Source organism: Canis aureus, chromosome 35 (genome assembly GCF_053574225.1).
Source record: "Canis aureus isolate CA01 chromosome 35, VMU_Caureus_v.1.0, whole genome shotgun sequence".
In the NCBI taxonomy this organism is placed as follows: domain Eukaryota; kingdom Metazoa; phylum Chordata; class Mammalia; order Carnivora; family Canidae; genus Canis; species Canis aureus.
In genome coordinates this window covers 10887611-10903365 of record NC_135645.1, presented here as the reverse complement: position 1 = coordinate 10903365, position 15755 = coordinate 10887611, and the positions used below count along the sequence as shown (strand labels likewise).

The window sequence follows — 15755 nt, the reverse complement described above, 5'->3', positions numbered from 1 at the left end:
CCTAAAATGCTCTCCTATGCCTTCCACATGCCCTAGAAAGCTGTGCTTAAAAAGAGTATCTACAATGGGAAATGTTGAAATGTTTTAGCCAAACCCCTTATCCCCTCAACCACCGATCAGAAAATAATCTAACTCTGATTTTGCTACTTTACCTTCTTCAACCACACATTTATAATTTCTCTAGTAGTGGCTGGTTTTACCATTAACATATCTTGCTTCATCCCTGTCTCCTTCAAACTTATTTCCTCTTCCATAAACCAATTTCTCATATGCTTGCTTTACAGTAAGACTACCTCTTTCTGTTTAATTTGGTAAGTGAATATTTATCTGAGCACCTATAGGTGTTAAGCTAATTTTTTAGATGGAAAGTTAAAGTAGATGAGATGCCTGTCTTTGAAGGACTGATAATACATTTGAGGCAAGACAAGAGCGACTCTAAAGTGTACTAAATGCTCAACTGAGGTATGTATAAACCCAGCAATCCCACTTCCGGACATATATTAGAAGGAAATCAGTATCTTAAAGAGGTATCTGTACTCCCATGTTCACTGCATCATTATTCACAATAGCCAAGATACGGAAACAACCCAAGCATTCACTGATGAATGAATCGATAAAGAAAACATGTGATGGGGATCCCTGGGTGGTGCAGCGGTTTAGCGCCTGCCTTTGGCCCAGGGCGCGATCCTGAAGACCCGGGATCGAATCCCACGTCGGGCTCCCGGTGCATGGAGCCTGCTTCTCCCTCTGCCTATGTCTCTGCCTCTCTCTCTCTCTCTGTGTGTGACTATCATAAATAAATAAAAAATTTAAAAAAATTAAAAAAAAACATGTGATGTATCTATATCTAGCTATATCTATATATCTATATATCATATCTCTTTCTCTTTCTCTCTCACTCTATCCCTTCCTCCCACACACAATGGAATATTACTTAGTCATAAAAATTGTTTAAATCTTGCCATTTGCAACAGCCTGCCATTTGCAACCTGGGGGGCATCATGCTAAATGAAAAAAAGCTAGACAAAGACAAACATTGTATAATCTCAATTATACATGGAACCTAAAAAAGGTCTAAGTCATAAAAACAGAATAGAGTGGTAGGGGCTGGAGGGTGGTGGAAATAGAGAAATGTTGGTCAAAGGGTAGACTTTCAGTTATAAGATGAATATATTCCAGAGAGCTAATAAACTTCATGGTGATAATGGTTCATAATGCTGCACTGTGCATGTGAAATTTGCATGGAGAGTAGATCCTGGGTGTTCTTATCACACAGAAAGGAAGGTAGCTAAGTCAAGTGATAAATGTGTTAACTTCATTGTAGTCATCATTTTATAATGTATATGTATATCAAATCATCACACTGTACAGATTAAATATATAAAAATTTTATTTATCAATTATACCTCAGTAAAGCTAAAAGGGAACAAAGATATGCAGAAAGTCTATCACCAATAATAGAGTACTTAGCACAATCTGAGAGAATAAGAGAAGATTCCTGAATGAGACATCACCAAAACTAGACTTGAGCCTAGAAGAAGCAACACAGATGTAACTTAGCAAAGAAATGCAATGGGAAAGGGTGGAGGGGAGAAAGAGAAGGTTCCAGGCAGAGAGAGTTTCATGGTCAAAGGTAAGAAACAGCACCATGTGTGTACACACATTCACATGCTCATGAACAGAGAATTTAAGTGATTCTGAATTAGTAGATGCAATGAAGTAGCAGGGCATGGGGAGCTATCCAAGGTAAGGACCTTTGACTTTTATATTGTAGATGAGAAGGCTTTGAAGGATCTGGGAATACTTCTAGATTGATACTGGAAAACAACAGACCTGGGGAAAAAAAGAAAGAAAACAATAGCCCTGGGATAGTCAGATGAGGTCAGGTCCATAATTCTACCAACTACATGGGGTCTCAAAGAACTAAGTAGAACAAAGATGTAATCTAGCAAAGTTGCCTAAGTCAGGGAGAAGCAAGTAGTGTCAATTCTTACCTCATTTCAGACTTCTGTCTCTATCTTTTCCCTGCCTATCTAGACCAGGTTTCATGATCCTGAACAAGTTTTAAAAGATGGAGTTCAGCGCTCTGAGAGATATCTTTGTGTTACCCCTTGGTTATAAAAGCTTTGATACAGAGATTTACTTGTATCCTTGACCAAGTTAGCTATTCTTAGTAGTATGTCTGGGCTGTAAGTCCCTTATTACTGAGGGCAGAGCCCTCAGTATCTGTATAAGCCAGTCCTTATCCCATGGACTCTGTTCTTCTCTGACTTGGCTCTGCCTTGTGACATAGTCTCTATACGAGCTACAGACCTCCCTGTGTCAACTGCTTGCCTACCTATAGGGCTCACTGGGAGTTGCTAACCTGTTATCTTCCCCTTACTGTGCTTACTGTGCTCTGTGGTGTAACATGTTGGACCTCCCTTGGCTCATCTGCTAAGAAAGCTTCATGAAACCTTGTTCTTCATGACACACAAGCACCCCCCTAAGCACTGGTAGCAGAACCTATCATCCAGTGCTTCCACCATCCCAGGAGACTGGTCTATATCTATGTCCAGTTCCTCCCAGTGACCATCAGCCCTCCTGTTAGCCCAAAATAAATTCTGTACAAATTAGAAAATAAATTCTATCTTCCTCAAAGAATTTTAAGTATAATTTAAAATGACTACAATGTTTAGAGTACTGCTTGGGGTTATATAAAGGATAGTCTACAAACTGAAAGCAGAGCCTTTGCACCATGATCTCATTGTACAGTCATCCTGATCGGGGTCTCTACGAGGGACAAGTAATAGGAAACTTAACCAGGTAGAAAGTTAAAAGGAACAATAAGGTGGTAGTAGGGTTGAGGAACCCAAGTGAAGTACTGGAGTAAAGAGTCAAGAATTCAGATAAGAAATATAAGTAACAGGCAGAGCAACAGAAGCAAAAAGGAAAACAAAACAAAACTTAAAAAAAAAAAGTTATGTAGGTTCTGCCAAGAACAAGACTGGCTTTGCCAACATGGTAAGATTGAAGCTTTAAGTGAAGAAAAAAAGCCTATCTGGTTAAGACAGGTGATAGTAGACATGTAAACAATAATGTATTTACTGAAAACTTCTTTGGCCAGCACTAGCTGAAGGATCATTCATAGGAAAGCTCAACTTTGATTTTCAGGGATGAGAGAGAAAAGAGAAGAGGAAGAAGAGAGGAGAGGAGAAGGGATAAGAGAGAGAGAAAGAATGGAAGAGAAGGGTAGAAAAAGGAAGAGGACAAAGGAGGAGGCGAGTGGAGGGAGGGGGAAGGATAGGGACTGGAGGAGAAGAAGAAGAGACGATAGGGAAAAAAGGGAAGGACAAGGACACTTCTGGCATAATTTTAAACAGCACAGAATGAGACTGCATGAAAACCAGGAAGATAACTTGAAGGATTGCTGAATGAGAAACAGAAGACATGAATTCAAGTTCTAAAAATCACTCAAATATTTAAACAACCAACTAAATTTTTCTTTCCTCAGTTACATGACTTTATTATTGTTTTTTAAAAGATTTTATTTATTCATGAGAGACACGGAGAGAGAGGCAGAAATATAGGCAGAGGGAGAAGCAGGCTCCCTGCAGGGAGCCCAATGTGGAACTTGATCCCAGGACCTGGGGATCATGACCTGAGCCAAAGGCAGATGTTTAACCCCTCAACCAACTGAGCCACCTAGACACCCCCTCAGTTGTATCACTTTAAAATGAGATGGTAGGAGGCACCTACCATCAATCTGTTCAGCACAGGACTTCAGTCATGATCTTAGGTCATGATCTCAGTGAAGAGTCTGCATCACCTAGCCCCCTCCTTCTGCCCCATACTCCGACCTGTACAGACTCCTGTACAGGGAGGGAGTCTATTAATTAATTAATAGAGACCACCCAATCTCCAGAGCCTTTCCTACCCGAGACTTCTACAAGTTTATCCTACAGTAATTAACAAAATCTGAAGCAAAGTGTTTTCTTTTGTTAAGGTTAATCACTCATTAACTTCAGATTATGTTTTGATTACAAGTGGCTACAAAAGTGTTCACTCACCCAGCACTCCTGATAAGAAACTCAACTATATTCTAAGATACATGTAACTTCAAATGCCCTTAGGGGGAAAAATGATACACAGAGCCAATGACTATCCTTGACCAAGAAATAAAAACAAAAAGCTCATTTTATCAAATTTCCTAATGTTCTAAAAGCTTTTTCTTACTGTGAATATTATGACAATAATCTTACTAAGAGCTTATATTTTATGCCATCTTATAATTTATACAGCACTCCAATATATACTGGGTCACTTGATCATCACAAAAATAGTTTGTGTAGTAGGCCAAGTGATTGATGATTATTCTCATTTAATAGATTGGATTATTTCATGATATTTAGATCTAAGTCTTCTGACTACTTGTTAAGCATTCTAAACTTATTATACCCTTGACAGTCTTTACCTATGCACAAAGACTTGATCCTACGTTTCAGCTAAAGATTGATCACCATGTAAAATAGAGATGAAGTCCACAAACATGTAACTTTCATCTTGTAAATCATATATCTGTGTATATGGCAACATAAATGCACACAATTAAGCCTGTTTGAATAAGTTATCACTGAAGACATTTTCTTGCCTAAATATTATCTCTTTTATCTCTTAGAGATAGAACTGAAAAAAACCATACTAAAACTGTTCTGTGTCTTGCCTAATACCAATGAAAATGAGAACACAAGACAATAATCTTTAAAAAACCCAAGCTTTAATGATCTTTCAATAGATAGTATATAAATTGGATCCATATTAAGATAAAGTCACTACATTTTCCATGACATTGTGCTATGGGATTGTGTGGTAAAGAAATAGATCTATGATGGTCTCATTCTTTTGTCCCAATTGAACTTGTACATCTTTGCTGTTGACATAGTTCCCAAGCCATACAATATGACTTCAATTTTTTACTATATCTATTAAGTACTGACCCAAAGGTGTTTTATAAGAGATTCCTCAACTAGTAAAGTAATGGTTCTAACTCTATGTACACATCAGAATCAATTAAAAAAAAAAAAAGAAAAACCTATGCCCAGCCCTACTCTAAACTAATTAAATAAGAATTTCTGAAAGCAGAGATTATGTGGCTTCAGTATTTTTTGAAAGGTCTCCCCTTGACTGTAATAGGCAGCCACGGTTGTGATCCATCTAAAGCACTGCTTCTCTACCTTTCAGATGTTTATGAATCATTTGAGGATCTTGTAAAATCCCTGAGATTTGGGATTTTAAAAAGAGACTGTGTGATATCTAAAATACTCATCTGCAGAACACACTTGTTATAGCAAGAGTCAATTCTCAAAAGTGTGGCCTCGTCCTGCAGCATTAGCAACATCAAGAACTTGCTAGAAATGCATATCTCAGACCCCACCGGAGACCTACTGAATCAGAAACTCTGAAGGTAGAAGCCAACCAATTTATGTTCTGATAAGCACTCCTGATATACCTTCCGATACACCTTCAAGTTTGAGAAACACTGGTCTAAGCAAAAGAGCTGCCCAAAGTCCGAACAACTGGCTGAATGTGGTTGGAAAATGACTAATATATTTATGCTTATGTAGAAGTTTACAATTGGACAAACTTCCCTACTTTACCTCTTCTGAGCTTCTTCAAACAACCCTGTAAAGTAACTAGAGTAACTAAAATAGGCAGTTTCAGCATTTTATAAATTAAACTGAAGCTCAAATATTTAAGGGATTTGTTCAAAGTCATGTAGCATGCAAGGATAGATCCAAAATTAGAGTCTAGGTCTTCTAAGTCTTATAAACTAACAAGCAGGACATTCCAAAAACAGGGCAAATGGCTGTAAGCCTAAGTAACAGCCTGAAGAGAAGGGCTCTCTAAGGTTCAAGCGATGACAGCAAGGGGGACCAGCACACGGTTAGGTAACTTCCTATCACGGGAGTTATATACATTTGTACCTGGGGCTCTCAAAGACCACAGCAAAATATGCACTAATCCTCTTTTTGCCTGAGTTTGCTATTATGTAGAACCAGCTTCAAGAAACACAAATGTTTAACCTTCCCCAACTGATTTAGTAGATAAGTCAGTCACCTTTGGTTGTTCACTCCACAATTCTGCAGATAATTCATTAAAGTCAGATGACATAGAACAGAAAAATGACCATAATATGTGGGGTGTGTGTATATATACTTAGGTGTTTCATACTTATAAAAACACAAATTATCACAATTTGTATTTGTCACATGAGACTGGGCTGCACTCTTCTGTCCATAAGTAACAACAAATGATACAATGCACAGGTACATCAACATTAAAAAGTGTATCTAATATGCCATATTCCTGGACAATATACAGTGTGCTATACTCGACCATTTACTAATATGTTTGATAAAGGATTCAATGTGAAATGCAGGGTCCTTTAAGTATCAGTAATAACCAATAAATGTTGATTAGTGACTTAGCCAGAGAAAGAAAACTTCATAATTGCCACAGACGTTCCCCAAAGACCCATGCCCACAAAGTTTGTTTTCAAATAGTGATTTACAAGTGGTAGAAAAATCACATATTATGTCAGGAGTATGTTTGAGTGTTGACACTTTCTTTGTAAATGTAGGCGTTCCAGATGCCTTATAGAAGAGAAGCCATTTTTCCCTTGAAATTTGCACAACATTTTCACATTGCATTGTCAAATACTCAAATCTCTTGTGTTGTTTCCACTTTTTCCCCTAGAGTAAAAACAAGGGAATGAGGACCTAGAATTCTAAAAAATTAAAAGCTTAGGGCCATGTTAAATTTAGACACTTAGGGGAACCCTGGGTGGCTCAGCGGTTTAGCGCCTGCCTTGGGCCCAGGGCGTGATCCTTGAGTCCCGGGATCAAGTCCCGCATCGGGCTCCCTGCATAGAGCCTGCTTCTCCCTCTGCCTGTGTCTCTGCCTCTCTCTCTCTCTCTCTCTCTCTGTGTCTCTCATGAATAAATAAATAAAATCTTAAAAAAAAAAAGAAACCTTTCTTTAAAAAATAAATAAATAAATAAATTTAGACAATTTCTTACACCTACCACTTATCAAGTATATTTACATTTAAATGGGAAAATGTTATCACCATAAAAAGTATAATATCTTGCAAACATCAAGTAGGGTCAGCATTGTAAAATAATAAAATTGCAAAAATAAATAAATAAATAAAATTGCAATACCTTACATTTAAAATGTTTAAAATCACAATAGAATGAAACCCTAGCATTTTATCATATATGCAGTTATACAATATGTACAAATATGCATAAAATGTAATTTTTACAAAGTTACCTTTTGAACAGATACATTAGGATCAATTACTTTATCGTTATCTTTCTATACATATGTTGATATTAAAGATATCGTCAACGGGACTGGTAAAAATGAAATTTTGCAGGCTAGATTAGAACACTATCTTTTCCATTTTTCCTTTGACTTATCAAAAAAGCCATACGATTTCAACCTGCCAAGCATAACCAGGAGGTGAATCTTGTTGGGAGCATGTGTGCAAGAGTAGAAAGTTAGAAAAACCAGTGTTAGAAATGTGTCTAGTAACTGATGAACTCCTACACTTCTTGGGGGTGACAGGCAGGTGGGCTCTGATCAGAAAAATACCTGAAACATTCCATAAGTCAAGTCCTATGAGTACGTCTTACACTTTACTGCACACACAAATATAAATGCAGTTTCTGGTTTAATATCTAGGAAGGAACCCATGTAACTGCTGCTGCTGCCACTTGTCTGTGGATCATACCTTGATTCTATGTCTTTAAGATAGAAGATGGAAAATAAAATCTTAAAAAAACTATAAGATAGAAGATGGTGTGTGGTTTCCTTTAGCCTTTAAAGGATCTCATAAAAAAAATAAATAAAAAAAATAAAGGATCTCATAGAGAACCTCTGAAGATCTAGATTTTTGTCTGGGAAACAACAGGGTTAGGTTCATATAAAGGAGAGTATTTCTCTATCTAGTTCTGTCACTTTCATTCTATAGTCTTTTATTGTTTTCCCCCCAAAAAAGATAGAAAGTACCAAACAAGACCCCAAGACTAGTATATCATAATTATACAAAAAGAAGCATCAGTTCCCAAAAGATACACCTTTTTTTTCAAGGCAGTAAAGGGAAATGTCTGGAGGACAGTCAACCAAACTCCTGCCACTGGACCACCACAATTACAAACCTTCCTTGTCTCCTGTTGCTATTTCAGAGTATTCAGGGCCACAGAATCACTGAGAGGGTTTTTTTTTTCTCCTTGCCATTTCACTTTCTCAGTGCCAAACATCTACTGTGGCTTCCAATGAATCGAGTTCTCTTTTTCCTCTCCTCCCCTGGAAGCTCATGCTCCCAGTAAATTGTCACAAATAAAGTAGAAGCAAGCCTTTCCCGGGCTAGACTTGTAAACAGAAAGCAAGAAAACCATTCTTCACCGGGAAACTGACCCACAAAGCTTACTGGGCTCAGTTAAAGAGATTGAGAAGAAGGTCAGCTACGAAAACAAAGGGAACTCTCTCCATAGTTACTTCTGATAGAGCTCCACCACCCAGAAATAAAAGCCTTGTCCAAGGCAAAGGAAATAAAAAAAAAAAAAAAAAAAAGAGGGCACATTAGGTGAGGTCTGAAAAAGCAATGGACTCTCACAGGTGACTTCTCTGCATGGTTCTGTTTGTCTATCTTCTCTTTCCTAGTGAATAACTGCTTCTATATTTATTCTCATTTCTCACTACCCCCATTTCCACCCCATAATGCCTCCCAAAGTGTAATGCTTAAAAACTCCATTTCCTTTAAGCCAGAGACACACAGAAGCACATCGATATCCTACGTAGACATTTATGCAGTTACACACCTCTCATAGACACAGACTCTATGCACATGCTCTACAAAAACAGAAGAATATCCTCTTTCTTTTGAGTTACCCTTTAGATGTTTCCCTAACTCCTTAATAACTATAGCTTAAGATACAGGTGATGCTGACTTACAAAGTTCATGGACCTTTAAATAAAAACATACACATCCAGGATAGTCACTTTCCCCATATTCAGTCTCACACTCAGCGAAAAAAGTCTTTCTGAGGATACCATAAATCTATATAGAGTGCTTCAGTAGTAAAGGGTTAATGACGTTAGGGAGTATGAATGTTAGCAGTTGAGATGGCATGCTTATGTGTTTGCAAAAAACATTTTCTGCATCATATCCAAATCCCTTTGCAAACAGATAAATTACTCTATAAATCTTATTACTCCATGTGGATAAATCACACATGCAGGTTTACAGGGCTGGAAAGCTGGTAGGGAAAATCTGCTTTGGATAGTAGGATCTTTGGGATTCATAATCTCTCAATGCTCAGGAAACGAAGAAAGGAGCACTTACACATAACGATTTTCTTCCTTTTTACAACCTGCAGCAACACACACACACACACACACACACACACACCAAACCACACGTACACATTCCTCTCTAACAAGGCTAGAGATCCCCAAGCAGGACACTGTGACAGCCAACCAAATTTATTTCTGAGAAAAGGAAAGAAAACTTTGCTGCTGTAGGCAGCTCTGCTAGAGAACTGCTCCCTGATGCCCCAGGGTTTATGCACTATCAGCTCCTTGCACACAGATTAGAGGTTTACTTTCTCTCGCATACTGGCATACTGTTTTTTATTGCCACAACAAGCCGTATTAACTGCATGGACAGACTGACACTGGGTCATTTCATTTGGACACAATGAGATTTTAAAAGCTCTCCAAGGAAAACATTTTCTTTCTTTCTTTCTTTCTTTCTTTCTTTCTTTCTTTCTTTCTTTCTTTTTTTTCCTTTCTTTCTTTCTTTCTTTCCTTTCTTTCCTTTCTTCCTCTCTTTCGTATCTGACAGAAATTTAAGAAAGCTAGAAAAAAGGACAAGGGTATGTGCAGGAAGTGGAGGAGGGGGAGAGAGAAGAGAAACATAGGAAAAGAAGCTTGATGCTTTTTTAGAAATAAAATTATGGCTAGGTTCCATCTGAGTTTCTCCTGCTCACTGTCCCTTACAGGGGTCAAACTCCCAAGGACTGGGACTCTTCCTTTCCAAATTTCAATCCCAAATTATACTTCAGAGTTTGGCAGAGCCACACAGAGATAGGACTTTAAGGTCAATAATCAATTTGAAATATCCATTTTACGCCAGGTTAATTCTTGCCTAACCTTTGTGCTTAACGCTCCTATTCTTAAATATCAGCAATTTGGCACGTTCCTATTTTTTTTTTCCTTCTCTAGTTTCATGTGTCGATGTCTATCCGCATTCCAGAAAAGGCTCAGTAACCAACCAAAGTTCTAAGATTGATTTATTGCCCTCGATGTCAATTAAAGGGTCCTTACAGAAAGTCTCCAGTCCCAACTACTGCTGGGGCAGAGCGAGAGCCTTGATGTGCATGTATTCCTTGCTCTCTCCCTCTCTCTCTCTCTCACACACACACACACATACACACACACACAGCATAGAGAATGCAGTACTGTGTACCACTCTCTGAGAGCCGTAATTCAACAACTCGTCTTTCTCCCATTAAAGAAGCCCAACAAAACTCTTAAGTGCAAAGCATCTGAAATCACAAAAGCAGGAACACTGGCCCAAGTGCCACGAACACCATCACACCATCGGCAAAGTTGGGCTTTCTTGGTCCTAAGAAACCAAACCACATTTCGTCAACACCGCTGGTCCTCCACGGGAAACAGAATTCCCTTGAAATCTGTGGCCAGATCAGTGGGCCACTCTGTAAGAGGTGCGTGTACACGCTCAGGACACACGCACACACACGAGCCTGCAGCCTCAGAAGCTGGAGTTGAGCAAACACACACACACACACATGCACACGCAAGCCTGCAGCCTCAGAAGCTGGAGTTGAGCACACACATGCACACACACACACACACATGCACACAGGAGCCTGCAGCCTCAGAAGCTGGAGTTGAACACACGAGCACACACACACACATGCACACACAGGAGCCTACAGCCTCAGAAGCTGAAGTTGAGCACATGTACAGGCACATGCACACAGGGGAGTCTGCAGCCTCAGAAGCTGGAGTTGAGCGCGCGCACACACACACACACACACATGCACACACGAGCCTGCAGCCTCAGAAGCTGAAGTTGAGCACACACACACACATGCACACACACTCGAGCCTGCAACCTCAGAAGCCGGAGTTGAGCACACACATGCACACACACACAGGAGCCTGCAACCTCAGAAGCTGGAGTTGCGCGCGCGCGCACACACACACACACGCACACACTCGAGCCTGCAACCTCAGAAGCCGGAGTTGAGCGCACACATGCACACACGCACACGAGCCTGCAGCTCAGGCTGGAGTCGACACACACACGCTCAGAGACCCACACGCGCGCGCACACGCAGCCCCGCCGTCGCGCTCGGCAGAAAAGTTGCCCGCGAGCCCTACCTGAGGATGGCCGTGTCGCCCTGCCTCACGGTGATGTTGTCCGTGCCTCGGTTAAAGTCCACGCTGCGAACGGGCAGTCCTGTGGGGAGAAGGCAGAGCAGCCTGAGCAGGACGAGCGGCAACTGGCTGCGGGCCGGCCGGCGGGCGCCGAGCATGGTGGCCTCGCCGCGGTGCGGGCGGCGCGCGGGCTTCCCGGGCTCGGGCGGGCGGGCGGGCGGGCGCGCTGCTCCGGGCCTCCCTCGGGGACCGACAACGGCTCGCAGCCGGGCTGCGGGGTGCGCCGGGCCCCTAGGACGCGCGGCTGGGCGGCTCCCGGTGCGTGTGCGGCCGGCGCTCCCGCCCTCGCCGACCCAGTTCCCGCGCGGGCGGCCCGGAGCCGGCGCCCAGCTGCCAGCGCCCGAGCGCACAGCCACTCGGCGGCCGCCCGCCCCCGCCCCGCCCCCGCGCTCGCGCCTCCCCCGCCCCCCGCGGGGCCCGCCGCCCCTGCACGTCATCCCCCCGCCCTCCCCCGGCCCGGCCCCCTCGGCGAGCTGCCCCCTGCAGGGCCCGGCCTCGGGGAGCCCCGGGCGCGCCCCACCCCCGGCCCGGCCCCCTCGGAGAGCTGCCCCCTGCAGGGCCCGGCCTCGGGGAGCCCCGGGCGCCCCCTCCCCCCGGCCCGGCCCCCTCGGAGAGCTGCCCCCTGCAGGGCCCGGCCTCGGGGAGCCCCGGGCGCCCCCTCCCCCCGGCCCGGCCCCCTCGACGAGCTGCCCCCTGCAGGGCCCGGCCTCGGGGAGCCCCGGGCGCCCCCTCCCCCCGGCCCGGCCCCCTCGACGAGCTGCCCCCTGCAGGGCCCGGCCTCGGGGAGCCCCGGGCGCCCCCTCCCCCCGGCCCGGCCCCCTCGACGAGCTGCCCCCTGCAGGGCCCGGCCTCGGGGAGCCCCGGGCGCCCCCTCCCCCCGGCCCGGCCCCCTCGACGAGCTGCCCCCTGCAGGGCCCGGCCTCGGGGAGCCCCGGGCGCCCCCTCCCCCCGGCCCGGCCCCCTCGACGAGCTGCCCCCTGCAGGGCCCGGCCTCGGGGAGCCCCGGGCGCCCCCTCCCCCCGGCCCGGCCCCCTCGACGAGCTGCCCCCTGCAGGGCCCGGCCTCGGGGAGCCCCGGGCGCACCCCACCCCCGGCCCGGCCCCCTCGGAGAGCTGCCCCCTGCAGGGTCCGGCCTCGGGGAGCCCCGGGCGCGCCCCACCCGGCCCGGCCCCCTCGGAGAGCTGCCCCCTGCAGGGCCCGACCTCGGGGAGCCCCGGGCGCCCCCTCCCCCGGCCCGGCCCCCTCGGAGAGCTGCCCCCTGCAGGGCCCGACCTCGGGGAGCCCCGGCCCGGCCCCTCGGCGAGCTGCCCCCTGCAGGCCCAGCCTCGGGGAGCCCCGGGCGCCCTCCCCCGGCCCGGCCGCCTGCCCTGGGAGGGGGCGCAGCTCGCTGTGCGGTGCAAAAGCGCGGGGACCCCGGGAGGAAGAGTGTGGGAGAGGCCGGGGGTGGGGGTGTGGGGGGGAGAAGGAGCCCCAGGACAGCAGGGGGCCAGGAGAGGGCCCAGAAGCCCGCCACTGGAGGGGACCGGCGCCCAAGGATGCGAAACAGAAGCCACTGGGCGGGAGGGGGCCCCCATCAAAAGCCAAAGTTCACTTCAACACCAACTCTCCCTGGCCTCCCATCCTGCTCACTCTTTCCTCTCTCCTGCGTTTTCTTGTGCAGGATGGAAAAAAAAGGAAAAAAAAAAGGTTGCTTTTCCCTCCTTCCTTTATCGCCTCCCCCCTCCTGGAGCCCCCCTCCCCCTCCCCCGCGCGCGCCCCCACCTTAATGAAGGATGGATTGGAGACAATGCTGGCATTGAGTGGTCTGGAGTGTGAATGCCTGGTTTGTCTTTTTTGCAAGTGCCAGCCTCAGCAGCTGATCCCCCCATCCCTAAGTCAACCTCGCTCTCCAGGAACCCCCCCCCGTCTCCCCCCCCCCCCCCCCCGTACTCAGCCCCACACCCGAGGAGGGGTCCTAAGTGAGGCTGGGGGGGGTGTCCTTGGGCCTGTGGCTGCTGCCTAGGCTGCTGCTGGCACTTGCTCCTCGAAATGTTCCCATGCAAGGAAGAGATTTGCATATCGGAAAGGTGGGCATTCACAGGACCGCCCTGAGGCTCCGGATGGAGTCCTGGGACCGCACACAGCGTGCCATCATGCGTCATTCCTTCTACTCCATGAGTCAAGCCAAGTGATAAGACCCATAGGGCCTAACACTGTTAGTCACCCATGTGACAGCCCCCACTATTAGATATCTCCCTCAGTGCTGATGCTGAGGGTAAGAGATAGGGGTGGACTAGCCAAGGACATCATTGTTGGATTTTTTTTTTCTTTTTAAATTGTACTTTTTTGAATAGTTAAGGCATTCACAGTGCAAAGATCAAGTGGTAAGGAGTGCTGCAGAGCAACTTGTACTTATCTTTCCTACTCCTGTCTTTGGGCGACCATTTCTCCTGTTTGGGAGCAACAAGTATTTCCTGTTTCTTACACAACTCACCCTAAATATCCAAGTATATACAAGCAAATACACACACATAGCATGTCCACCCCTCTTAGTTACACAAATGGTTGGCCAAAGGCATGGGGGGGGGGCAGGAATTCTTCTCAAGTACACCCACCAGAGTACAAGCCCTAAGGAAGCACTCACTGTGCTGACACCCGCCTTGTCCCCCAAGTTCAAAGAATTTACCTGCTGAATTTTATCAAGTTAAAAGGTAGGTACACTCTTACAGATTATGTGAGGAAAGTAAGGAAAAAAACTGTGGGTTTTTTAAAAGTGTTTTGTCCTACGTTGGTGCTGATAAGTTGCACCCAGATAATAAACCAGTGATGTTCCACCTCTAATTTGTAACTCGGCTGTTTAAAACTTGGAACCCATTTTGCCACACATACACAAAAGATAAGTCAAGTGGTTAGGTGAACTACAAAACCCATAATCCTGTGGTTCCCAGTATCACTGGGAAGATGAACATCAAGTTCCAAATGGAGATGCATGGATTACATAACTGTATGCAAAGACTGCAGGAAAGGACACCCACCCCACCCACCCCTGCCAATAGGCTTGACAATCTCCCAGGAGGCTTCTTCTGAGCTTTCAGAGATGAAGGATAGTCTTAGAACATCTTCTTTGGGTGAGTAGTGTTTCTCCAGTGTCAGGAGGAAGAAAAGAAAGACCCAAAGGACTGGGGCCACTAGAACATCTATTTGCATTGCTGGGGCCAGATGTATGATAAGATACCACCCCCCACTACGGGAACTAGAAACTCTGAGGAGGATCAGATATATCAAGAGTATCAGTATCCTCTTGTATCAGTGGGCGACACTTTGAATGAACAAACAAAGAGGTTTTTCCAGGGCAAGAAGGAAGTTTGGTGGGGTGGCACCATATGATTTGCAGGAGATGCTGTATAAGGGTTGCTCACTAATGTCTATACAATTCACCTCAAATTACCAGTAGGACTTGTCTGGTCCTAAGATGAAACATAAAAATTAAAATACTGGGGTTCAAAATAATTCACACCAAAGTAACAGGAATGTGGGATTTGTAGAAAATCTATCAAATCTGTAGTGCCAATCACTCTGAGAAAAGAATGTATTAAATTAATCAAGATTGTAATCAGAAATGGAATAGACATGCCTAACCTAACCAAGAGGATAAAATCTTGAATACATATGTATATAGGAAGAAATGATATAATGTGATTAAAAGTTTTTTTAAGAAATATTTTCATTAAAATCCACTTATTGGCCACTTTTGTTGAACTAAATTGACTTACTATGTTCCTTGGAAGCAAAACACAAAAAGAAGACTGTATTTATTTTATTTTTTATAAAAAGACTACCTTTTAAGAATTCTCTAATTCAGATTGATAATTTATACTGGATTTCTGAAGAATTTCCAAAAAATGAAGTTTATTATATAAGTTAATTCTTTAGTATTTATCATTTATGTCCAGCAGGCACTTCAAATGCAACTTCCTAACCCAACTCTTGGCACAGGGGCAGCACTCTACAATTGATGAATGTGAGGACAGAGGAATGGCTAAATGTCTATCATTTATAAAATAATAAATCTATTTGGGAGTGTACCGTTGACTTCCGTTTCAACTTTATGTTCTCTAGGGTGTTTTTCCCCTTTTCACTCCCTTGTGTACTCCTTCTGGTTTTCTCGCCTCCAGGAGCTCTCACTGAGGTCTAATAAATCCAATGGTCAATATATGTATATATGTATATCTCCTGAGTAATTTATCTCATCCTAATGGTCA

General features: G+C 44.6%; 1 protein-coding gene across 5 annotated transcripts in view; it reads right to left on the bottom strand.

Annotated features, from left to right (window-relative positions):
- Positions 1-11654, bottom strand: part of LSAMP (limbic system associated membrane protein) — a 638551-nt gene extending 626897 nt beyond the window's left edge. For 3 of the 5 annotated variants that reach the window (XM_077884207.1, XM_077884208.1, XM_077884210.1), the window contains exon 1: positions 11458-11653. In XM_077884207.1, coding sequence (XP_077740333.1) covers positions 11458-11612 — 155 coding nt within the window. In that variant the 5' untranslated portion in view covers positions 11613-11653. Of the gene's footprint in view, positions 1-11457 lie in introns of all 5 variants that reach the window. The other 2 variants (XM_077884209.1, XM_077884211.1) reach the window with 2 other exon arrangements.
- Between the last annotated feature and the right edge of the window lie 4101 nt (positions 11655-15755).